This window comes from Danio rerio, chromosome 8 (assembly GCF_049306965.1).
Source record: "Danio rerio strain Tuebingen ecotype United States chromosome 8, GRCz12tu, whole genome shotgun sequence".
In the NCBI taxonomy this organism is placed as follows: domain Eukaryota; kingdom Metazoa; phylum Chordata; class Actinopteri; order Cypriniformes; family Danionidae; genus Danio; species Danio rerio.
This window is the reverse complement of record NC_133183.1, coordinates 11,952,501-11,978,280: the sequence shown is the minus strand read 5'-3', so window position 1 is coordinate 11,978,280 and position 25,780 is coordinate 11,952,501. Positions and strand designations below refer to the sequence as shown.

General features: G+C 36.6%; 1 protein-coding gene across 2 annotated transcripts in view; it reads right to left on the bottom strand.

Moving 5' to 3' along the window:
• Positions 1–25,780, bottom strand: part of tbc1d22b (TBC1 domain family, member 22B) — a 112,001-nt gene that overhangs the window by 41,052 nt on the left and 45,169 nt on the right. For both annotated transcript variants that reach the window (XM_009303776.5, XM_068223100.2), the window contains one exon: positions 5,934–6,040. In XM_009303776.5, the coding sequence (XP_009302051.1) occupies positions 5,934–6,040 (107 nt within the window). The remainder of the gene's footprint in view (positions 1–5,933; positions 6,041–25,780) is intronic.

Below are 25,780 nucleotides of genomic sequence, written 5' to 3'. Positions count from 1 at the left end.
GAAAGATGGTCGCTGGTTTGAGCCTTGGCTGGGTCAGTCGGCATTTCTGTGTGGAGTTTGCATGTTCTCCCCGTGTTCATGTGGGTTTTCGTTAGGAAATGAAAAATAAGGAAAGTGATATAAATGAAATTAAGTGCTATATACTACATTATATATAAATATGTACTAAAAATACTAATAAAACATTATTTTAAATACATAAATAAAATAATAATAATAATAATAATGAGAAATAACAAAAAATGAAATATGTTGACAGTTTAATGGAATTCATATATCATTTAATATATCAATAGAACAATTAAAGCTTAAAATAATTAAATACAAAAATATTATTATTATTATTATTATTATTATTGTCACTACTGTTAGTGTCTTTTTTGCTTAAAATAACAATTATTATTTTTGTTATTATCATAATACATAATAATGATAAATTGTCGTTATTCATCGTAGCAGAAATGGCAAAGGAGCAGTATGTAAGTTTGACACCCAGTGGTTAAACTAGGTATTACATTCCTGGATCCAAACAAAAGCAAGCGCAGGTTGCCAGATTAAGGAGAGAGTCTGACTATTGAGCCTAAAGGCTAATTTAAATATAAAAGGCTGATTTTCTATATAAAAGCAACGGCATGCGATAGAAGAAATATTTTCCATATTAAAAGCAGTTTGCTCTAACCAACACCTTGAAATTATATATTAGAAACGGCTTTTATTTTTTCGCAGCTAAACAACAGGATAAACTGCCATCACCTCAGGTACACCTCATGTGCTTTATTCAATGTTTAAAGCTAATAATGTGAGTTTGAATGCAATTTTACTAGACATTTTGGCATACTTCTGAAAGCAGCAGCAGATGGTTCACCTCAGATCTTGAAAATAAAATAAACTGCGACTCAAAACCAACACCGTGATTCAGCGTGTACATTTAATAATGTTAAAAGGTTAAATATTTGTTAGTTAGATTATAAACCTTACCAGTTCATGAGTGAGTGCATATTCTGTGCTTATGAATGCTTGTATTTAAATTTCTGTCCTTTTTCGCCTGGTGCAAACCAGAAATTGCATTTCATTGCAAATCTCCTCACATAGCATGTTGTTAGAACATGGGGTTACAATGTAACCTGCTGATCTAATGTTTATGTTCATAATATTTATATTATTTGCTAATTAATAAACACCTAATGTGGAACTCTGAATCTGTGTCTCATTTCGGAGTCTGTTACTGTCCACCGGAGGTCGCATTTCGGTCTCGGACGCATGCTTTGAGAGCCTTCATGACTGAATGAATGAAATACGCAGTTTTCCACCATGGCAACCCGGGGTACTGAAATATAATTGGCTGAACTGGCATTGGGCGGGTTAAAAGAACCAAAACAAAGACAGCTGTTACGGCACGGAAAACAAATTTTTAAAGCAGAATATCTGACTTCAGCATTGTTTTACAGATAAACAAGAATGTTCACTTAGCATGTTTCTTAAATATCTGCAATAATATTATGGTATTGTATGCTTTAGAAGAGTCAAAAACTTACACAGAGCACCTTAAAGAAATAAAAAGAAAAGAAAATAAACATAATAACCAAAAAATATATGTATATATACATGTATATATATGCTAAATTATATTGAAATGCATATCATTTATAGTAAATCTTACAGAAATATTAAATATATATATATATATATATATTTTCACTGATCTTTTTTATGCTCTGGGTCTCAAGCAATACAAAGTCTTCCACTTTTTTTTAATAGTCTGTAAGAGACTTTTTTATTGCATTGTATTTGACTTCTCTGTGGCTTTCAGAGAACAAAAGGACAGGATGACCACGACAGAGTTTGGTTTTAATAAACAACACAGAAGACATTCTGCCCTCAGGGAAGTGCAGATGGACGGAGGAAGTCTTTAATGTGTGGAGAAAAGCCTTTTCAATTACCGTCTTAATGGCAGTGCCTTTGCCGGAGACTGACAGAAGTGTGTGATTTGAATTTAATCTGATTTAGTCTAAAAATCTTTATTTTTTTATGATTAAGTTCTAAAATAATAGTCAATAAAACAATAAAAACAGTAAAATAAATTACAATTGTTAGTATTATCAAGCCTATTATTTATTATGATTACTCCAACAACTATAAGAAATGTCAAAAAATAAATAAATAAATAAAGAGAGACAAAAATGTGACCCTGAACAATAAAACAGTACAAGTATATTTTGGACAGCAACCATAAATACATTGTGCTGTCTGAGTCCAAATAATTGATTTTACATTTTGTTTGTTACTTTTGATGTATTCACTAACATGAACAAACAATGAATAATACATTAGTATTTGTTTGCCATTGTTAACGTTGTTGTTAATGAAAAAGAGCTGTTCATTGTCTTGTTAACTCACTGCTGTCTAAAATACTCAATTCTGATTGGTCAGTTGCAACATCCGCTTGATAACACAGGCTGATAAGGGAACTTTGAATCAACATGACCCTCACATTCGTATGCATCTCCTTGTCAGTCAAACCACAGTTTTTGACTGTTTGACAGTCTTGAGAATAAATAATTTGTTGGTTAGTATATTCCCCATTCAGTCAGTTTAACAGCATTTACGACTGTATGGTGCCGTCTTGAAAAATTATAATATGCAGGTTGGTCTATTCTCAATTCAACCGGCTTCATCCCTGTCAGTTTTGCGTTTTTTTATTGTTTGGCGCCATCTTGTGGCTGAATAATGTGCGGGTTAGTGTATGCTCCATTCAGCTGGTTTTATTTCATTAATGCTCCTTTCAGCTGGTTTAACTTCCATCAGTTTTGCATTTTTTTGACTGTGTGGACAAATCTTGTACCTGAATAACGCACAGGTTAATGGAGAGGTGAGGATCCTTTTTTCAGCAAAGAGCCATTTTAGATTTTTTTTTTGGAAAATGCATTCTTTTTAAGAGCCATTGGGGATATATAAGCATCACATGTCGAGCAAGCCCATGTATTGAGAAAGGAATATTCATAGTTTTTTTTTTCGTTTTGTCATCAACACTGATGAATGTTGTGTGAATTTATGTGCGCAAGGTTACCATAGAAATGTAAGTTGCATAATATTGGTGTCTGATTCAAGTTAATCCACAGTGCTGCTCATGCACATAGAAATGTCTTTTTATGTTTATTCTTATTAATTTTGCTGTAAAAATATACAATAAAACGGTCATTTTATATGTAATTTCAATAGGAAACTGATTTTTATTGACAGTTTAAATTGTTTATTGAAGGGAGACAACTGGAGAGCCATATATTTTTGGTCAAAGAACCACATGTGGCTTTCAAGGCATTGGTTCCCTACCCCTGGGTTAATGTATGCTCCAATCAACCAGTTTCACTTCTGGAAGTTTTGCATTTTTGATTGTTTGCCACCACCTTGTGACTGGATAATGTGCAGGCTAGTGTATGCTCCACTCAACTGGTTTCATTTCTGTCAGTTTTGCATTTTTTACTGTTTGGCACAGTCTTGTGAAGGAATAATACATAGGTTAGTATATTCTCTATTTAACCGGTTTAATTTCTGTCAGTTTTGCGTTTATGAATGTTTGGTGCTGTCTTGTGACTGGATAATGTGCAGGTCCATTCAGCTGGTTTAACTTCTGTAAGTTTTGAGTTTTTGACTGTTTGGCGCCACCTTGTGACTGAATAATACATAGATTACTGTTTGCTCCATTTAGCTGGTTTAATTTTCTGTCAATTTTGCGTTTTATTTGACTGTTAGGTGTCATTTTGTTATTGATTAATGCTTATAAAACTGGTTTCATTTCTGTCAGTTTAGCGTTTTTGACTTTGGCACCATCTTGTGACTAAATAAAACATAGATATGCTCCATTCAGCTGGTTTAATTTCTTTTACCTTCACATTTTTTTTGACTGTTTGGTGCCATTTTGTGACTGAATAATGTGCAGGTTAGTGTATGTTACATTCGGCTTTATTCATTTCTGTCAGTTTTGCATTTTTAACTGTTTGTTGCCATCTTGTGACTGAATAATAAGTAGATTTGTCTATGCTCCATTCAGCTGGTTTCACCTCTGTCAGTTTTCTGTTTTGACTGCTTGGCGCCAACTTGTGACTAAATAATGAGCAGTTTAGTGTATGCTCCATTCAAATGGTTTGATTTCTCAGTTTAGCATTATTGACTTTTTGGCGCCATCTTGTGACTGAATAATTCGTAGATTGGTCTATGCTCTATTCAGCTGGTTTAACTTCTTTCAGTTTTGTGTTTTGACTGTTTGATGCCATCTTGTGACTAAATAATGAGCAAATTAGTGTATGCCTCATTCAACCGGTTTCATTTCTCACAGTTTTGCGTTTTTGACAGTTTAAGCCATCTTGTGACTGGATAATGCACAGGTTAGTGTATGCTCCATTCACCTGGTTTAACGTCTGTTAGTTTTGTGTTTTTGACTTTTTGGCACAATATTGTGACTAAATGATGAGCAGGTTTGTGTATGCTCCATTTAAGCAGTTTTGTTTCTTTTAGTTTGTGCTTTTGACTGTTTGGCGCCATCTTGTGACCAAAAAATACATAGGTTAGTATATTCTCCATTCAGCCGGTTTAATTTCTGTCAGTTTTGCATTTGACTGTTTTGACGCCATCTTGTGACTAAATAATGAGCAGATTAGTGTATGCTCTGTTCAACCCGTTTTAATTTAGTCAGTTTTGCATTTTTGACTGTTTGGCGTCATCTTGTGACTGGATAATGAGCAGGTTAGTGTATGCTCCATTCAGCCTGTTTAATTTCTGTCGGATTTACAATTGTGAGTGTTTGACGCTGTGTTGAAAATTTTAATTAGTAGGTTAGTGTATTCTCCATTCAACCAGTTTCACTTCTGTCAGTTTTGCATTTTTGACTGTTTGGCACCACATTGTGTCTGAATAATACATAGATTAATCTATGCTCTATTCAGTTGTTTAATTTTTCAGTTTTGTGGGGGTTTTTCCACTGCTTTACGCTATCGTGTGCCTGAACAATGCACAGGTCAATGTATGTTTCATCAGTTCTATTCAGCTATTTTCATTTCTGTTAGCTTTGTGTTTATTTCAAGCATAAATAAACTTCACATGACACTGCTGATAAGCCTGTCAGGCTTTAATCTGCAAAAACAACCTCCTAGATATACTTTATGCATAACTTAACAAGCATGTATTGGATTTCAATAATCCATTAGTATTTTTAAACTCTGATTATTAAATGCTATAAAAGTATTGTACATGATTAGTTCATGTTACTAAATACATTAACTAAAGAAAATGAATGAAACTCTATTGTAAAGTGTAACTTTGGCATTATCTTGTGACTCAATAATGTGCAGGTTAGTATATGCTCCATTCAAAAGGTTTAATTTCTTTCAGCTATGCATATTTGATTGTGTGGTGCCATCTTTTGACTGAATAATATTCAAATTAGTGTATGCTCAATTTGAAGGGTTTCCTTTCTGTCAGTAATGCATTTTTGACTGTGTGGTGCCATCTTGTGACTAAATAATGTGCAGGTTAGTGTATGCTCCATCAGCTCTATTCAGTTATTTTCACATCTGACAGATTAATTTAATTCAATTTAATTTAAGTAAACTCAAGTTTTATTTAAACTTTACATAGGGCTGCTGATAAGCCTGTCAGGCTTTATTCTGCTAAAACAACCTCCTGAATGTACTTTATCCATTATTTAACAAGCGTAAATTTAGATGTTAATAATGCATTATTGAGGTAAATGACCTTGAATATATTTACATGCATTAGTAAACTATGAATATGTAATGCTGTACAAATATTGCACATTAGTTTATATTAGTAAATACATTAACTAATGAAACCTTTTTGTAAAGTGTGACCAAAATAATCTTCAAAGTAAAAACCTCTGCCACCAAATATCCACCATAAACTTTCAGTGTATCAAATACCTGTATTCCGTCCAGCAGTTTGCTCATGCACCAGAAGCTGTCAGCCTCAATGTTTCGTTGCGTATCCAGCGGTAAACTTGCCATTTCAAAATTCTCCACGTCTTCCTCTATAGAAACAGAACACACACATTCATGTTCAGTCAGCAGCAGACCAAACGATCACACATGCCGCAGGTGTTTTCAGCAGTAGCGTGTGTGATGCTCATCGTATGCACAAACTCCATGAAGCCATTAGATCATTAGTGGGCAAACTGCATTCTTTATTCAACACATTCATCAACGCTCGTCCTCCCCTTACTGCAGCCCTGACCTTTCCTGACTGTTTAAACAGTATGTGCTAAACAACACTCATACACACATTATGCCCTGCAGAGGCAGATCTGTGTGCCACTACTCCAGTCCTCCATCTCCTGATCACTCAATTTTCCTCTTTTTTTTTTTTTTTTTTTAAAGGGATAGGTTACAATTTTAGCATCATTTACTCATCCTTTTCTTGTCTTAAACCTCAGAGATTCTTTCTTCTGTTGAACACACAAGAAGATATTTTGAAAAAACGTTAGAAAACTGTAACCATTGACTACCATTAAGTTTTTTGTATTTGTACTGACAGGGCACTAACAAGTCTACTTTAAGCACTTTTCAGGTGTATTTTTAAAAATGTTCCAGCACTTTACATTTTACTGGCAAATTACATATTTTCTAGGGATGCACCAAATTTTGGGCCACCAAAAAAAAGATCAATTATACACAGGTCAAAAGAGTAAAACATCCGAAAATATGAGCCGAAAATGCTGCTGCTGCATCACACTAACAAGCGCACTAGTTTCACTCTCTCGCCAGCAGAAGTTATCATATAAAAGAAATACTCTAAGACGCTACTTGTTAGTATTATATAGTATGGTATTGTATTCTGAAGAATATCTTTATAGCATGCTTGTTATTTACTTTTCTAAATGTAATTAATTACATCTTCAAGGTGTCATTTTTATTTATTTTTTTTAATTTAATGAATGGTTTACTCATGAAGTGCTAATACCCATGCTAATACCCATATTTCCGTGCAAGTAAAATGCACGGATAAAAAAAAAAGGCCACATGTGCCAGTGTTTTCATTTTATGCAAAAGCAAAAATTTTTATTTTCATTTTATTGCAATAGTTATTAACTATGTAGCCCACCGGTCCTACTGCTCCCAAGCCACTCTGAATTGAGATTGAATCTGCGATTCTGTGCATGAGAGTTGGCTGCTTTAACAAGGAGGCTAAAGACCTATTACTAGAGCACCTTTAGAGGTCAGAGGAGTGAGATTTACCTGCATAGCAGGCCTATGTTACAATCACCCCCCTAAACCTCACTCCCATACTGGACTAGCCCCCACATGTAACCAACCAGTCCTACTGCAGCCAACCCGCTCTGAGCTGAGATCGAATTGGCGATTCTGTGCATGGAAGTCGATTACTCTAACGAAGAGGCTAAAGACCATGGCCTCTAGCATCTTTTGCTAGAGCACCTTTAGAAGTCCGAGACGTGAGGTTTACCTGCATAGCACTTTGCTAGCTGGCCTCCGTTACACTTACCCCACTAATCTGCACTCCTATCCCGGACGAGCCCCCATATATAACCCACCGGTTCTACTGCACCCAGTCCACACTGAGCTAGTCGTTTGCTCTAACAAGGAGACTAAAGACAATGGCCCCTAGTGTCTGTCAATAGAGCACCTTTAGAGGTCAGAGGAGTGAGGTTTACCAGCATAGCACTTTGCTAGCTGGCCTCTGTTACACTCATGCCCTAAATCTCACTCCCATCCCGAATGAGGCCCCATGTGTAACCCACCGGTCCTACCGCAACCAATATATTTATATATATATATATATATATATATATATATATATATATATATATATATATATATATACACACACACACACATATATACACATATATATATATATATATATATATATATATATATACACACACACACACACACACACACACACACACACACATATATATAACATTTTCTCAAATATATGCATGTGTGTATAAATATATATATATATATATATATATATATATATATATATATATATATATATATATATATATATATTTATACACACATGCATATATTTGAGAAAATGTTTAATTATATTTACATAAAAATATATGAATCATATATAAATTTAAATATTTAACAATCTGTTTGCACAGTTTTGTTTCTATGCGTGTGTGTGGTTTCTATTATTCACAATCAATCTTTGCCCAGCACTAGTAATAAGTTATTATGAAATGTTTAATCAGTCAAGCATTTCAATCAAAATCCAAGCACTTTTCAAACCTACATTAAAATTCAAGCATTTTCGAGGACTCTTAGCACCTGTGTGAACCCTGCAATGGCTACCATTTTTCCGCTTTCTTCCAAATAGCTTCTTTTGAGTTCAACAGAATAAAGAAACTCATAAAGGTCTGGAACCACTAGAGGTTGAGTAAGTAATGAGTACATTTTCATTTTGGGGTGAACTACCCCTTTAATAGAGATGGAGGGATCAGGAAGAACAAGGTGCTATTTGGATAAAGCACTAAGCAAAGAGAAAAGAGAGCGGGAGAGTAAAAGTGTGTTTGCATGCAGCTTGTGCATCGCTGAAGCAATTCAGTCAATCATGAGACTGTTATTACAGTACAAGAGAGCTGAAATATAGATAAGAAGAAGGTCAGATCCAAGGTTGAAGACACAAGGAAGAAGACACGCACTCTAGAATGTCTATAGATACTCAAGTATGAACACGTGATGCAGACCTTAGTGATACACTGATGTGGTATGTCACATACTAAATCAGACTCTCTGTGAAGATTAAAGCATGTGGTAAGACTTAATTTACAATATCCAGTAAACCTAAAGTAATAAGCACAGAATATGTAATATTGCAACTAAACTCTAAATCTACCATAACATTATTAGTATATGTAGTTTATTAACATTCATTCATTTTCCATCAGCTTAGTCCCTTATTTATCAGGGGTCACCACCGAGGAATGAACTACCAACTATTCTGGCATATGTTTTTATGCAGCTGATGCCCTTCCAGTCACAACCCAGTACTGAGAAACATCCATGCACACACAAACACTCTCATACACCACGGCTAATTTAGTTCATTTAATTCACTTATAGCACATCTCTTTGGACTGTGGGAGATACCCACGTGAACATGGAGAGAACATGCAAACTCCACACAAAAATGCCAACTGGCCAAGTTAGGACTTAAACCATTAACCGTCTTGCTGTGAGGCGACAGTGCTAAGCCCTGAGCCACCGTGCCATTGACAATCAATATTACACACACTTCAAACAAAAATATCTTAACAAAACATTCACAACACTTCAATCACAACACACACTACAACTCAATAAAATAAAATAAAAAACAATAGGCTTATTTTCTATAAAGCGTCTCATTTAGTTCTAATAATGCATAATGAACAAAGGAGTGTTTTAATTTGACTTCTAGGAACTCTATACCTTTAACACTTTTAAATCGAGAAATTCAATTCAATTCAGCTTTATTTGTATAGCGCTTTTACAATGTAGATTATGTCAAAGCAGCTTCACATAAATGGTCATAGTAACTGGAACAGTGTGGTTTAGGTTTTAGTGTTTAAGTTCAGTTCAGTTCAGTTTAGCTCAGTTCAGTGTGATTTAATCATTACTGAGAGTTCAAACACTGAAGAGCCAATTCATCGACGCGTAGCTCTACCAATCCTGAACCATGCGAGGCAGTGGCGACAGCGGAGAGGGAACTCTATACCTAAGGGTGATAAGGGTCAGAGATGATACTTTTAGCCAATCTTATTAAGTTATTATGGTAAGCTGAATCATAAAGGGTTTTTTTTAATGGCTGACCTATAATGTTGGAGCAGATTTTTTTTTATTATTATTATTCCCCTTAAGACTTTTTTTCCAGGTATAGAACAAACCCATGCATTGGCCATTTAACCCAACTAACCTTTGGAATGACCTACCAGTGAAGATCAGAATAGCCCAGAGCCTGTCTATTTTTAAGTCACTTTTGAGTAATTGTTTACACTGGCTTATTAGGACTTTTATTTAGCTTGTTTTCATGTCTTACCTGTGTTTCTCCTTTATTTTATCCCTCTTTGGGTATCTCCTGTTTTTATTATGCTGTACAGCTTTTTGATCAGTAATGTGGCTGTTTTAAACATGCTATATTAATAATCTTAATCTTTATTAACCTAATTAAGCCTTTAAATTGCCCTTTAAGCTGAATAATGAGCAAAATATCCTATAAGTACTGTCACCAAGGCAAAGACAAAAGTATTAAAACTAGATGTCCAAAAATATGTTTTAAAAAAAATGTCTTTTACACAACAATACATTGTATATTTGAAAAATGATGAAAAAATATCACAGGAGGGCTAATGACTTTGTCTTATAATGTACCAAAGACTATAGAATACACAAGACATGTCATTGTATAGTTTTGGATAGGGAAAAATGCAACGCTCCATACGAAACGCTTCAACGGCGAATGAAGCCCCGCCTACTAGTACAGAAGCCAATCATTGATTGCTATAGGCCTGCAGTGGGTTATAGACCTTTTTCTTATATGCAAAATTACCCATTATCCATGCTAAGAACTTACGATCGGCAGGTAATGCGTATGAACAGTCACAATTGGACTGCTTTGAAACGATAGTTTTAATCTGTTTTACCTGCTTTTATCATCTTTGAACTAATACTGTTGTCGATCAGCGCCACCTCCTGGACTAATCAAGTAAAAAAATGTGATCTAATGGGATGGAAAACAACTGCTGTGAGGCATTTTCCCCTCATTGTCAGACTGCATCTTCAGCTGCTTACAGTTTCTCTTTCTTTCAAATATATAACCAGCCCAAACAAATGTGATTCACTAAAATGTTTGACACATACACGTAGCCTACTACTGTACTGTCCCACTAACACACTGATTTAATAAGTGTCACAAAGTAAAAATAAAGTAACATTTTGAAATGACAGAAAAACACAAACCAAGGTAAATACAACGCACTAAATGAAACATAAACGACTCGCAATTTGAATCAACAGCAAATCAGCCCAGCTGAGTATCAATCCGCTTGTTAAGGGGTGACGTGTTTGTGACGTATGCAATACTGTTTCCGGGTCCAAGCCGCCACTCATTTGAGTGGAGAAATCATTCGTTTATGATCACGTTTTATTCCTATCACACAATAAAGTTAATTTTATATAAAATCATAGTGTACACAACAATCTCTGGGCTTGCTGCATAACAAATACCAAAAAATTAACAATTTATAAAAAATGTATCACTTTCTGGCCATTGGATATTAGGCATGGACATATATACTGCAATCATGATTTTCGAAAGCCGCGTGACGTCACACTTTACAAGCGGATAACAGACTTTTATTGGTCATTTTTATAAATTGCATGACTTGCATAACGTTACCTGTTAAGTTTCATGTCAGTAATCTGGTTTGTTCTATAATGCAGTGAAGTATTGTGTGTGTGTGTGTGTGTGTGTGTGTGTGTGTGTGTGTGTGTGTGTGTGTGTGTGTGTGTGTGTGTGTGTGTGTGTGTTGAAGAGCCGTTGAGTTAACAGCTGACGGCAGACATGTGAACTAGGAGAACGTTTTTCTCTCACGCTTGAACCACATCTGACAGATAATAACGGTGTTGACACACACTTTTCAAAGTTGTATGTAATAAAAAACACTCGTTAATCCATGTAAAATGCTATTGAAACCCGTTTTTGGAGCGCAAATTACCAGTTGTAAACGATGTAAACAGAAGTTCTAAACATCGCATTGGCGCACTATATGTAGCTGCCAAGAATAAGGTCTATAGGAGGATTACACTAGTGTTGCCATTTTGCGAGCTAGTACAGCGTGTGCCTGACTAGAGTAGAGTTTGGAGGTGGGCGGGGAAGACAGCATGTTGCCCGTCATTTGGGATGTCTGAATCGTTCGGTTTGTACTGAGTACCGAACCGAAAGTCTCGTACCGAACGGTTTAATACAGATACGCATATCATTACACCCTTAATATATATATTATATATATATAGATTTTACGTTAAATTGCAATGTAATATGTAATACACTGTGAAAAAATTCTGGGTTCCACAACTATTTCATGTTGTCACAGCATCAACCGATTAAGCTAACTTAATTGTTTTTACAAATTTAAATCGATTGAACATAATACAATTATCCCCAAAAAAACTCAAGTATCGGGATGATGCAGCTCATTTTTAAGTAGCTGGAACAAATGAGTGTAATATAACATCCTATAGAAAATACTAATTTAAAAGAGAGATTCACTTATGCTGATCACTGCAAATGTCATTAAAAAAAAAGATCATAAAAAAACTGAATGAATCACCCAACAAAAGTGTTTTGTTGCTTATTTTTCAAAGAAATTCAGGTTCAAAAGTGTGACCCAACTACAACTGATGTGAACGAGAGAGTTAGCAAGTAGTCAAAGAAGCTCTCTTGCTCAAACTCTTAGAGAGAGGAAACTGTCAGTAAACCTCTGCATTGCAGCAGGAAGAACAGCTGATGTGGGGCCGAGTGAGAGCCCGGATGGGATTCAAGAAAAAAAAAAAAAAAAAAAAGACGGATGGAAAACGACAGGATAGAGCTGACGGGGGGTAAAAAAAAAAAAAAAAAAAAAGCTGGAAAAGCAAAGTAAATAGGCCTTTCTGACCACAAATGAAGCATGCAGAGCCCTGCCGGTCATGGGCCGGGCCATATGTCACTGACCACAGCACTGGAGAGACCCCTGATCCATTTAGCTCTCCACATTTCCACATCACTCCAAAGCTTTGGACACACACACACAGTCCTGCTGCATAAAGCTGCTTTACTGAATGCAGGAAAAATCCTGTTTGTGGCACAAAGAGAGGCTTTGGCACCCTGTTCTCTGACCCTGGGATGGAAAAAAAAGATTTATTGTGGCGTGTTTGACTATGAGCGACCTGAGGGATCATTCAATAATCATGAGTGAAACCTGCAACTCGTGAAACAAATCACAGCTCATTCAGGTCGCTCCTTCATGTCTCAGGTTGAGCATTAAATGATCCGTATTATATAGAGTCTGAAAGCGGATTGGACGAGCCACCTTCAAAGCCGGTTATAAAATATGCCGACAGACGCGCACCTGGTGACCGCACATCAATCGAATTCTTCATGAAAGGAACAGTTCAGCCAAAAACCATGATTTTCTCATTCTAAATGCGTATGGATTTGTTGGGGGGGGGGGGGGGGGTTATATTTGAAAATATTTTTAATGAGAAGCGTTAGTTGCACTTTTCAAAACAATTTCAAAAAGTAGTGTAGCGCTCAAGCATCATTTAATGATAAAACACACACACACACACACACACACACACACACACACACACACACAACATAAATGGTTGAAAACATGAGAGTGGTTAATATAGCACAACCCTTACATGCAACCTAGATAAAATGATGGGACAGCCGAAAGACAGAACAATAGGACAACAGGACAATATGACAACTGATGGATGGATGGAGGAATGGAGGGATGGAGGGATGGATGGATGGATGGAGGGATGGATGGAGGGATGGAGGGATGAACAGAATGAAAACGATTGATAGAACAATAGAAAAACAAACAATAGATCGATAGAACAATGGGTAGAATAAACAATAGTGACAGAACAAACAAAAGTTTAATCGTTTAGTTCTGCAAAACTCATCTGAGACTTTGTTGTCATAGCAACAGTTCTGGTAGCTCAAACCTGCTTGGGAGTAGGTTTGTTTCATATGAACAGGGTTAGATCGGGTCAGTCAAGCAAAGATAATACTGAAAGTATGTACCAAATGCTGATATTTTCTTACAGTAGTTATACACACTTTGGAAAATAGTAAATCATTTTTTAACTATTTATATAGTTAAAATATTTTATTAATAAAACGTTTGCAATCTGCACTCCGAAATAAAAGTACAAAGACTGCCACCTGGTGGTTCAAAGAAAACAATAACTGGTATGAACTTTTTAGATACAAACACGTACATGCACAATATTCGACTTGAAAAAAAAGATAATAATTTATGCAATCATGGACATGTTTTGACTAATATGGTGGCTAATAAGGTGATTTGATGCTTCGCAAAAGTTGCAGACACCTTTAATGATATCAAAATGCTTTTTTGATACAAAATAATTAGTACAGTTATTCCTTAAGCCGCTTAAAAAACTTGAGTAGGCCTATAGGCTATTATAATAAAGAAAATCTTCTCTAAATATAGAATTAAATACATTGATTTGCATTGAAATACATGATGAATACTCTTAAGTCTTGACACATGAAAGTGTAAAGCCTACAGCTCACAACAAATGTGGAAAATTATTGCGTTTCATATTTAACAAACCGTTTACTGCTATTTTTATGTAATTTTGCTCACATGGATAATTGAATAGTAATCAGATGATGTCATAACGCTGCTGTGCCGTGAGCCAATCGTTGCATTTCTGATCATGATTTCATGGATCGATAGATCTGTCCTTCACAACAAACACAGCGATCTCAGATCAGTTCATCCAGACATTTTACCCTGCAGCCCAAGACCGGTTACTCACTGAAGCTAAGCAGGGCTGAGCCTGGTTAGTACCTGGATGGGAGACCACTAGGGAACACAAGGTTGCTGTTGGAAGTGGTGTTATTGAGGCCAGCAGGGGGCGCTCAACCTGAGGTCTATGTGAGTCCTAATGCCCCAGTAAAAGTGAAGGGGACACTATACTGTCAGTGGGCGCCGTCTTGCGGATGAGACGTTAAACCGTGGTCCTGACTCTCTGTGGTCATTAAAAATCCCATGGCACTTCTCGTGAAAGAGCAGGGGTGTAACCCCGGTGTCCTGGCCAAAGTTCCTCTATCGGCCTATACGATCATGGCCTCCCATCCCCCTTCCACCGAATTGGCTCTATCACTGTCTCTCCACTCCACCAATAGCTGGTGTGTGGTGAGCGCACTGGCGCCTGTGTCCTGTGGCTGCCGTCGCATCATCCAAGTGGATGCTGCACACTGGTGGTGGTGTGGAGAGATCCCCACCCTCATGATTGTGAAGCGCTTTGGGTGTATGGCTATACACAATAAATGCGCTATATAAAATACATATTACATTAAATTACATTACATAATTTGTTAACTTGTTTGAAGAACCAAATTAGCCAGAGATCAGTGATCAAGAGTAAAAGATCCAGGATCTGGCAAATCATCTTAGATCATTTAAGTGAGGTACGAAGAACGGACCCCATGCCTACACGTTACCTACCTGTACACTCTCAGAAAACAAGGTGCGAGAGCTGTCACTGAGGTGGTACCTTTTCAAAACGTACATATTTATACTACCATATTGGTACTTAAGGGTTTTTATTAGTACCGAACAAATTCAAGATGTACACTTTTGTCATTAATATGTACCCTTGAGGTATTAATAAGGACCCATTAGTTACAATGACAGCTATTTTACCTTTATTTCTGAGAGTGTAGAAAACAAACTGCTTTAGCAAACTACATTGTTAGTCAAGGTTAATTAATACATTAACTGACAATGTTACCACAAATTCTGTTACTTATTGTGTCTTTTATCAAATCAAAACAACAAGCCATTTGAGGCCAGGATTCAACAACAACACCACCACCAAACCCCAAACCTCTCTCCCCCAGACTATCCATCTAATACTAAAACTGCACGGCGACGGCGCAAATAACAGTCCATAAAAGCAGAAAGCCAATAAATAATAAGGTGAACATATCACAAACCCTCTTCAGTAATGAAAATCTGATGTGTGAGTATGTGTGTGTGGGTGTGTGTGTGTGAGTGAGAGTGAAAGAGACAGAGACAGGGCATTGATGCTTTACAGAGGAGATTTCCCCGCTGTCCTCTTTGTCTGTCAGGGTAAATGTGATGATTTACCCTTTGAGAATATTCTCTCTCTCTCTTTTTCTCCACTTCAAATTCTTGGGCGCATCAATACCAACACTTTAAACCGAAGGGCGCCGTGACTCTCCTTCCTGCCGGCTACTCTTTAAAACGCTCCTCGCTGATATTGAGCTAAATGCGAAGCGCCAATACTCTCCTCCGCTAGCTTTCTCAGAGGACGGTCTCAGCAGAAAGCTAAAAAGCTCACAGAGGAGCCCTAGAAAGCCACTGAGGCGTGCCGGCCAAGAGAAACAGCACAGCCAAAGTTGGCAAAAACGCTGCGTCTGGAGAGCAGGCGAAGCCGTTAAAGTCTGCATGAACCTGAAGCTGCGACTGTTGCTTTTTTTCATATTGTGATGCAGATCCTAGAAAAACACAATATTAAATGAGAAAACAGTGGGTGTGGCTTGTTTTTTGTACTGTGAGCTGATTGGATGTAATAAAGTAGGCATTTCATTCAGAAAGATAATGAAAAGGGTTTTAGGTAGAGTAATTACAACCTAAAAGACAGATACAGATATAAACAGACGGACGGACGGATGAACGAACAAACGGACAGACGAATAGATAGATAGATAGACAGATAGAATAATATAATGCTAGAGTGCTAAAAAATAGATATAACGAACCCTAGATCGATAGAACAAAAGATAGAATGAACGATAGTGACAAAACGAACGATAGATCTATAAAACAATACAAAGAATTAATGATAGAATGACAGAACAGATGGAAAGAACATTAGATAGAATAAATGATAGATTGAATGATAGATTGATAAAACAATAGATAGAACAAACAATAGATTGATAGAACAATAGATAGAATGAACGATAGAATGGCAGAATGAATGATAGATTGAATGAACTATAGAATGAGAGAACGAATGACAATTCGAAAGAACAATAGAACGACAGACAGATAGAACGAAGGGACAGCCGACAGACAGATAGAACAAAACGATGGCTGACAGAATGATAGAAGATTAGGCGGCAGACCGACAGATAGAACAAAGCAACGGCCGTCAGACAGATAGAACAAAACGATGAGACAGTCGACAGGTGACAATCCTGTGCGACTCCAGGCTAGACTTTCAGGTTTGGTCCTTACGATCAAAAAAAATGGCGGGCTGAGAACTTACCTAAAAACAAACAGGAAGTGCATTTTCAGATTTTAAAGAGCCCCTATTATACATTAAATAGGGCCATATTTTGGTTTTAAATGTCTCAAACAACAGGCTGATATGCATGCAAGGTCAAAAAACACTTTCATTGTCTTATAATCTGCATTTATTTTTACCTAATTATCCCAGCGACTTCCATATTATTCGTTTAATGATTCATTTGTTCCCAAACCCTTCCTTAGCGCGAAACTAATCTGCGCTGATTGGACCGATGACAGTCTGTTGCGATTGGTCGACAGAGTTCAGCGTGAGACAGAGCGAAATGCCCAGCATGGCATATCAACAATATTGAAGTAGTCAGAGTGCAGAGTGTATGTGTGACACACATGTTTTTCCCGGGAGTTTCCCGTATTTCAGACCCATCTCTAGCCTCCCACCCATTTTGTTATCTATCCCTGAAAACTCCCGTTTCTCAACCACCAAAATTTTCTGTAATACTGTTTCTTAGGCCCCGTTTACACTAGTGCGTTTTAGTTTTAAAACGGCGTTTTAGAATGAAAACGATCCGCGTCCACACTCGCGTTTCACCCAGCGTTTCTGAACTGCTCTCCGTCCACACCAAAACGCTGAAAACGCACATCACGTGACCACACACAAACTCTCAGGCAAGCGCTGTAGCCAATCTACCCAGATGAGAGCTGTGCTAGTCGGACTTCTCATCAAGCATCTCCCGCTGGATCTAACCTCACTATATTTATTAAACGGAATATTTCTTTCATCTTGTTGTCTTTATTTAACGACATATTCATTGGACATTGGAATCTATTACTTGTTCTCAGGTAACGTGTTTTGGCTAAGCGCAAAGATAAGTTAATGATTAATGTAAGCACGTACATTCTGTATATTGACTGATCGCTTGCCTTTATTTCCTATAATGTATAAACTTATTGTATGTTATACTTTTATAATGGCCATTATCGATTAAAACTGATATTCAGCAAAGAGAGGGTGTGTTTCGTATTTTCACTGAAATTGAAAGGAGGCAGTTGTTGTAGGCTCCGTTTTGTTATAAATATGCACACAGTGAAGATGACGCTCATATTTGCAGCACGACGCCTCAACATTTTTGCTGTCTGTTTAGTTGTTAATATTAAAATGAAAATAGGCAGTTCCTTATATCATGTTTACATTTTATTGTTGAGAAAGTAAAACAACGTAGCCAGGGTGATGTGAATGAAGTTATAAAGTACACTGTTCCCTTTGAAGATTTACCCGTGTCCTCGGTATAGTCTGCTTTCCATATCAAACTGAGAAGAAGAGACTGCAGCCATGATCAAACTTGCGAAGTTTTAACTTACACGGAGAAGATGCAGGACTGAACTGTGCGTGTTAGGCTACTTAATATTCAGGAAAAGCCCCAATCAGAGAGGCGAATGTCTGCAGCCCCGCCTCCGTTTTCAAATGTCTCCGTTTTCCATCATCCACACTGAGACGGAGCAGCTGCGTTTCAGAATGAAAACGGCCTCTCCAGCGTTTTCGAAACGCTCCGTTTTCGGCGCTCGAGAACTCCGGCGTAGTGTGGACGGATGGCGTAACCGTAGCAAAACTTATGCGTTTTCAAACTAAAACGCATTAGTGTAAACGGGGCCTTAGATACGAGTAAGATTTTTTTATTAATGTTTTTTTACTGTTCCAAAATATTTGTAATATTTTATTCTAATCTTTTACAGGCCCATGTTCTCAACAGTGTTATTCAGGCACCTCACCCCCGAACCTAAACACTCTGCACCTTAGACGCGATATGATTCTAAGGTGCGATATGATTCTAAGGTCTTAACTCTTTAACTGGTTAAAGAGTTAACCAGATAAAGCACAAGTGGTTACATGTAACAAAATACAATAAAATACATAATTTGCAAGCTAAAGAAAACAAGGAGGCAACCATTTTAATTGCACTTACTTACACTTGTGAAATGAAGAAAGAAACTTATCCATGAGCCATGTACTGATAAAGTTTCTGTCGAGATCTGTCAAAGTCCCAAACATCAGTAGTCTTTTCTGATCCTTCATTTAACAAATGGCCGACGAATCCCCCATTGTAAGCATGTAGATCGCAGAAGCATTTGTCAGAAAAATGACAAGAACACAGTACAAGGCTGGGGCTATAATGCTGAGGTATTTTTGCAAAAATAAACCTCAACCACTGACTCACAGCTTAATCTTTGGGTAAAGAAAATAACTTTCCCCTCACACTTCTAGTAATAACTAACTGAGCACAACGTCTTCATGACTTTACTCAACCGGGATCTGCAACAGTGTTTGTCTTCCTCTTTTTCTTTGCTAGTGGGTGGGACCGCAGATTTTAAATTTCCTGGGTTTGCGCACGTAACAACTGGGCGGAGCTTAAGTTTCATATCGACAGTACGCCAAAATGGCTAAAGACTCATTATCAAGACGATTCATTTAAAGCACTATGAGTTGACTCTTTTATAGATAAATCAATAGTTTTAAACACTGTGCACTTTCAGATTTAAGCCTAAGCTGGATATTTCACTTTACTTAGTGCTGAGTGACACACTACATGGAAGATTGTTTTCAAAAACCCATAATAGGGGCTCTTCAAATAACAAGGTTTTTGAGTTTAGCTTTTTTCGTATTGACATCTATTGGGACAGATTAATTGTTCCCCACAAAACTAGCATTGTGAGCTAGATAAACAAACAAAAACAAAATCATAGTGTTGGTTTTGAATTCATTTGTACCTAAATGCCCAAAAAACCCAGATGTGTTCGCCTGGGGGCCCCCGTCGGCAAGGGTGAAACCCACGACGGAGGGAGGGCGCTAACCTCGCTTTTTTATCTCCCACCGGCAGCATGTTGGGATCATGAAGTTCGTTCAGACGCATCGATCGCCGGGTCGAGCCCCCCACCGTGTGCTCTGCACCCTCGCAAGCCTCTGTAAACACTTAAATCCAGCCGATCAATGCAGCTCATTCAACCCGCGGCATTGAGTCGCTCGCTCACACACGTGGTGAATCCCAAACACACACAGATACATATACACACATACATATACACATTCATAGATCTCGTAAACATATTAGAGAGAGACAGGCCCTGCAGAATAAGAGGGTATGAAAAATCTGCTTTTGAGCTTCATGGAGAAATGGAAGGATGAGGACAATTTGGAAGACAGAGAGAGAGAGAGAGAGAGAGAGAGAGAGTGAGTGAGTGAGAGAAAGCGAGAACAAACATACACACACAAACACACACACACTTCTAGATAGTTATACACGAATCATTGCAAATATCCTGATAATTCTTACGGTTTTATCCTAAAATGTTGCCTGTTAAATGCACAATTTATACTGATTTATTTATTTATTTATTTATTATCGGATATTACCTCTCGATCAGGACTCAAACATGCTGTATATATTCTCATTATTTTTTTAGCGCATCTATAGTTATGCAGTGGCACAGATTTAGACCCCGATCTTGACTTCACACAGAAACGGCAACACAGAGTATGTGTGGTCTGGAGGTATTATAAAGTTGATGACGACATCATAGCACACTGAGATATGTAAAGTTGGGATTGCCTGCAGGGTGTTTTAAGTTGAGGTGCTATTTATTTTTAGATTAGTTTTTATATATATATTTATTGTTGTACTAAAGTCTAAAAGTGATGAATTTCTGTTATTTATTCAAAATAAATAATAATTTATTCAAGCTACCTTACAGAAGTGTTCTGTTTGTTAACCGAGTTGTTGAATGTTAAAATAAGGTGAATTAAATAAAAAATAAGGAACATTCTGGATCTGTTTCTTCGCTCTTCTTTATACTTTTTTTATGAATTATAGAAGTATCGGATCCTGTTTCGGTAATGGTAGACACTGCAAATTAAATGACAAACTCGGACTTGAGGGCGAAAAAAAACTGATAGGGACATCCCTAATTTATTATTATTATTATTATTATTATTGTTATTATTATCATTATTAATATTTATTTATTTTTTTTTTCGGCTTAGTCGCACCTAGTTGAAAACATCTGAACTTTTTCAAATTCCGCAAGGGCACTGCAATTCATGCAAGTAGAACTAACAAATCTTTACACTTTATATGGAATATACAGATTTCAATAATAATGGCAGACTAATTACATCTCCATTAACTTGTATTGGAGCAGCAGCAATGATTTGTTTGTTTTTCATCCTCTAAGAAAATGGTTGATGATCACCTAGTTATAGATAGACACCAAGAGAGCTCAAGCGCATTCCATTGTAAATGGTCAAGAAATCCACGCGCACACACTTGTCACTTTAGGTCAGAATAAAAAAAACATGCGAAAATGAGTACCATATAGCAGCAGCGAAGAGATTGTAAATAAAAATGGATATAAGGATGTTGCCAGAGTGGCTTTTTGGTTTCTTTTATTGTGCATCCCAGCCACTAGCTCCCCATCTGAAAGATTTTCTAGCATATGGGGTAATATAGTCATTCAACTTTCAAGTCAACTTTCAAGTCATTCACAATTTGTAATGCTGCAATATGTATTTGAATATTGATGGTTGGTTCCTTTACTTGAAAGCTCAGAATTGATTATCATAATTTGTGTTGTTGACAGTGTTTGATGTTTACTGTATCATTATTATTCATACCTTAAAGTTTGCTCTGATTGTTTAGAGTTTACACTTTACAATTGCACACACTTCGTAACTCTTTAACATTTATGTTTATTCGATTATAAAGAGATCAGATATTTAGTTTGAATATTTTTGTTTTTGACTATTGAAACTATTTGCCTGACAAATGTTGGAAAATTAAAGTAAGTGCTTAAATAAAAATTCTGATATTCCTAAACGTACTGGTAAAAAAAAATTAAATAATTATCGATGTTGAATGTATTGAAACATGATATTGTGATAATTTTCTGCAATATCGCCCAGCCCTAGTATATTTTATACTATTTTCTTACATTCTAATTTTTATGTAATGTCTTGAATATTTTTAATATAATGCTTTTAATATAATAAATATACTAGTCTTTTTTTTCTTATTGTATGTAAACTTTTAATTGTGTTTTTATGCATGTAAATATTTATTATATCATCACTTTAATATTTTATTCATCGTTTATGTAATCTGCAATGCTTTGTCAATACTTGAAGCTAATATAGCTCTTTTCAATTTGAATTGCCTTAAAAGAGAAAGAGAAAGAGAGACAGAGAGAGAGAGGCAGACAGACAGACAGAGAGAGGAGAAAAAGAGAAATCGATTGGTGATCCAGGTAATCTGTGGGTATGTCCCGGTGTTTGCACTGGTGACATTGCAGCAGCGGCACACCGGAGAGATCAATGAGCCTCCTATTGTTCTTCTGTAATCCTTAACTATCCATAAGTAATTAACCTTCACATGAGAGGACAGGAAATAAATAAGGAAGGGAGGGGAAGGCTGCTGGGTGGAGGGAGAATAGCAATGAGGACGAGAGCTAGAGAGTCTATTTCCCTGCCTGTCTGTCTCTCTTTATCTCTTTTCATCTCTCCCTTTATCTATACATCCGATAAAGCGTAGAATGGCAGATAGAATCAAGTCTGAGAGAAAGACAGACAGAAATACACCGTGACAGAACAGTAAGTATAACATCAGAACGATTAATGGACAGAACGATCATTTTAAAGTATGGTAAATAGATAGTCAGAAAATCAAATAGACTGACATTAAAACAGATACAAGATAGATAGATAGATAGATAGATAGATAGATAGATAGATAGATAGATAGATAGATAGATAGATAGATAGATAGATAGATAGATAGATAGATAGATAGATAGATAGATAGATAGATAGATAGATAGATAGATAGATAGATAGATAGATAGATAGATAGATAGATAGATAGATAGATAGATAGATAGATAGATAGGCAGGCAGGCAGACAAAAAAAAAGAAAAAAGAAAATCAAATAATTGAAAGGCTGACAACAGACAGACAAAAAGCAGGTAGAATGACAGAAAGACAATTGTATGGATGGATGGATGGATGGAAGGATGGAACAACTTGTGAGTGAAATGATTATTGGATGGATAGAATGATTATTGGACGGATGTATGATGGAAAGATTGTTGGACAGATGGATGGATTGATGGAAGGATGGATGGAAAGATAGATAACTCACATGATAAACAGATGGATAAATAGATGGATGGATGTAAAGACTGATGGTTAAAATCCCATGATAAATAGAATGATGGATGGATGGATAGATGAATAGAAGATCTGATGGTTAAATCACATGGATAGATAGAGGGATGTGAGACAACAATAGATAGAATAGTACATAGACAAAAGTAAAGACAGAACGCTAAAACAGATAGAATCCAAAAAGTACAATTGATAGAGCTGTCTGTCTGTCTATCCCTACGCTGTCTTCCTCTTTCGCCATCTGTCTCTCTGTTTACCGTCCATCAGACTTGTGTTGTCTCACCTTCTCTCCCAATCTCTCTTTCTTCCCGTCTGTCACTCTCTCCATCCGTCTCCTCCTTTCGCCACTTCTCTCTCACCCACTGTCTATCTTTCAGAGTTTCTTTCAAAGATAATTGATATTCTGTATTTTTGCATCTGACATTTTTCGCAGGATATTGCCAGTTTGTTTACAATTTATACAACCATTTTCCGGCATCATCTGTCAGATAGCAGCCTGTCTCGGTCTCTCTGACTCTGGTATACATCACACACTATTAGTGGAGCAAACAAAACTGATGTGCTCAACCATACAGACACATTCAGAAAGGTGAAAAATCGGTCAGACCAATTCGACGGCTATTATAGACTAGACAGAATGATACAATGGTATAATGATTTAGATGGATAGATAGAACGATAGAATGCTACTATATATAGGATGACAGAACAATACAAATACAAAACAATGATAGAAGGGTGGACAGAATGAAAGAACAATAGAATGCTAAAAAGAAGGATAGAACGATAGAAAGAAGGATAGAACGATAGAAAGAAGGATAGAACGATAGAAAGAAGGATAGAACGATAGAAAGAACGATAGAAAGAAGGATAGAATGATTATTTGATTGATTGATTGACTGATTGACTGATTGACTGATTGATAGATAGATAGATAGATAGATAGATAGATAGATAGATAGATAGATAGATAGATAGATAGATAGATAGATAGATAGATAGATAGATAGATAGATAGATAGATAGATAGATAGATGGAAAGACAACTAGTAGAAATTTGATAAAATCAAAATCAAAAGAATAACAGAACAAAATGAAAGACAGATCAATGAAGAAAAGATGAATGAAGGAAAGAGAGCAAATGATGTGAGTGAGTGATTCAACGAACAAACAAATAACAGAGCGAATGAAAGAATAAAGAGACGAACAAACAAATGAGAGCAAATGACGGAATGAATGAACCAACAAACAAATAACAGATCAAACGACAGAATAAACAAACAAAAACAAATGACAGAGCGAATGACAGAATGAGCGAACAAACAAATAAATAACAGAGCGAATGACAGAATGAATTAATGAATAAATGACAGAAGGAACAAATAAACATATGACAGAATGAACAAACAAATAAACGAACGAACGACAGCGATAAGACAGAATAAGCAAACGACAAAATAAACGAACAAACGAACATACAAATTACACCACGACCCACAGATTGAACAAACAAATGACAGAGTGAACAAACAAATGAACGAACGAACAAACAAACTAATGATAGAGCGAACAACAGACTGGATAAACGAACAAACAATTGACAGCGAACCAAAGAATTAACAAACGAATGAACAAACGACAGAGCAAACGACAGAACAAAGAAACAAACTAACAAACAAAAGACAAGGAAAACGACAGAATAAGGAATGAATGAACACACACATGGCAGAGCGAATGGCAGAATGAAGAACGAACAAACAAACAAATGACAGAGCGAATGGCAGAATGAAGAACGAACAAACAAACAAACAAATGACAGAGCGAACGGCAGAAAGAAAAACGAACAAACAAATGACAGAGCAAACGGCAAAATGAAGAACGAACAAACAAACAAACAAACAAATGACAGAGCGAACGGCAAGATGAAGAACGAACAAACAAAGAAATGACAGAGCGAACGGCAGAATGAAGAACAAACAAACAAACAAACAAAAAAAAAACAAATGACAGAGCGAACGGCAAAATAACCAACGAACAAACAAATGACAGAGCGACCGGCAGAATAACCAACGAACAAACAAATGACAGAGCGAACGGCAGAATAACCAACGAACAAACAAATGACAGAGCGAACGGCAGAATGAAGAACGAATGAACAAACAAACGACTGAGCTGTTGACAGAATAAATGAATGCATGGAACAGCTTGTATATGGATGGATGGAACAACTTGTGGATGGATGGATGGATGGATGGATGGATGGATGGATGGATGGATGGATGGATGGATGGATGGATGGATGGATGGATGGATGGATGGATGGATGGATCACATGATAAACAGAATGATGGATGGATGGATGGATGGATGGATGGATGGATGGATGGATGGATGGATGGAATGATGGATGAAATGATGGAATGATAGATGGATGGTTAAATGACATCATAAACAATATGATGGATGAACGGATGGTTAAATCACCTGACAAACAGAACGATGGATGGATTGATAGTTATATC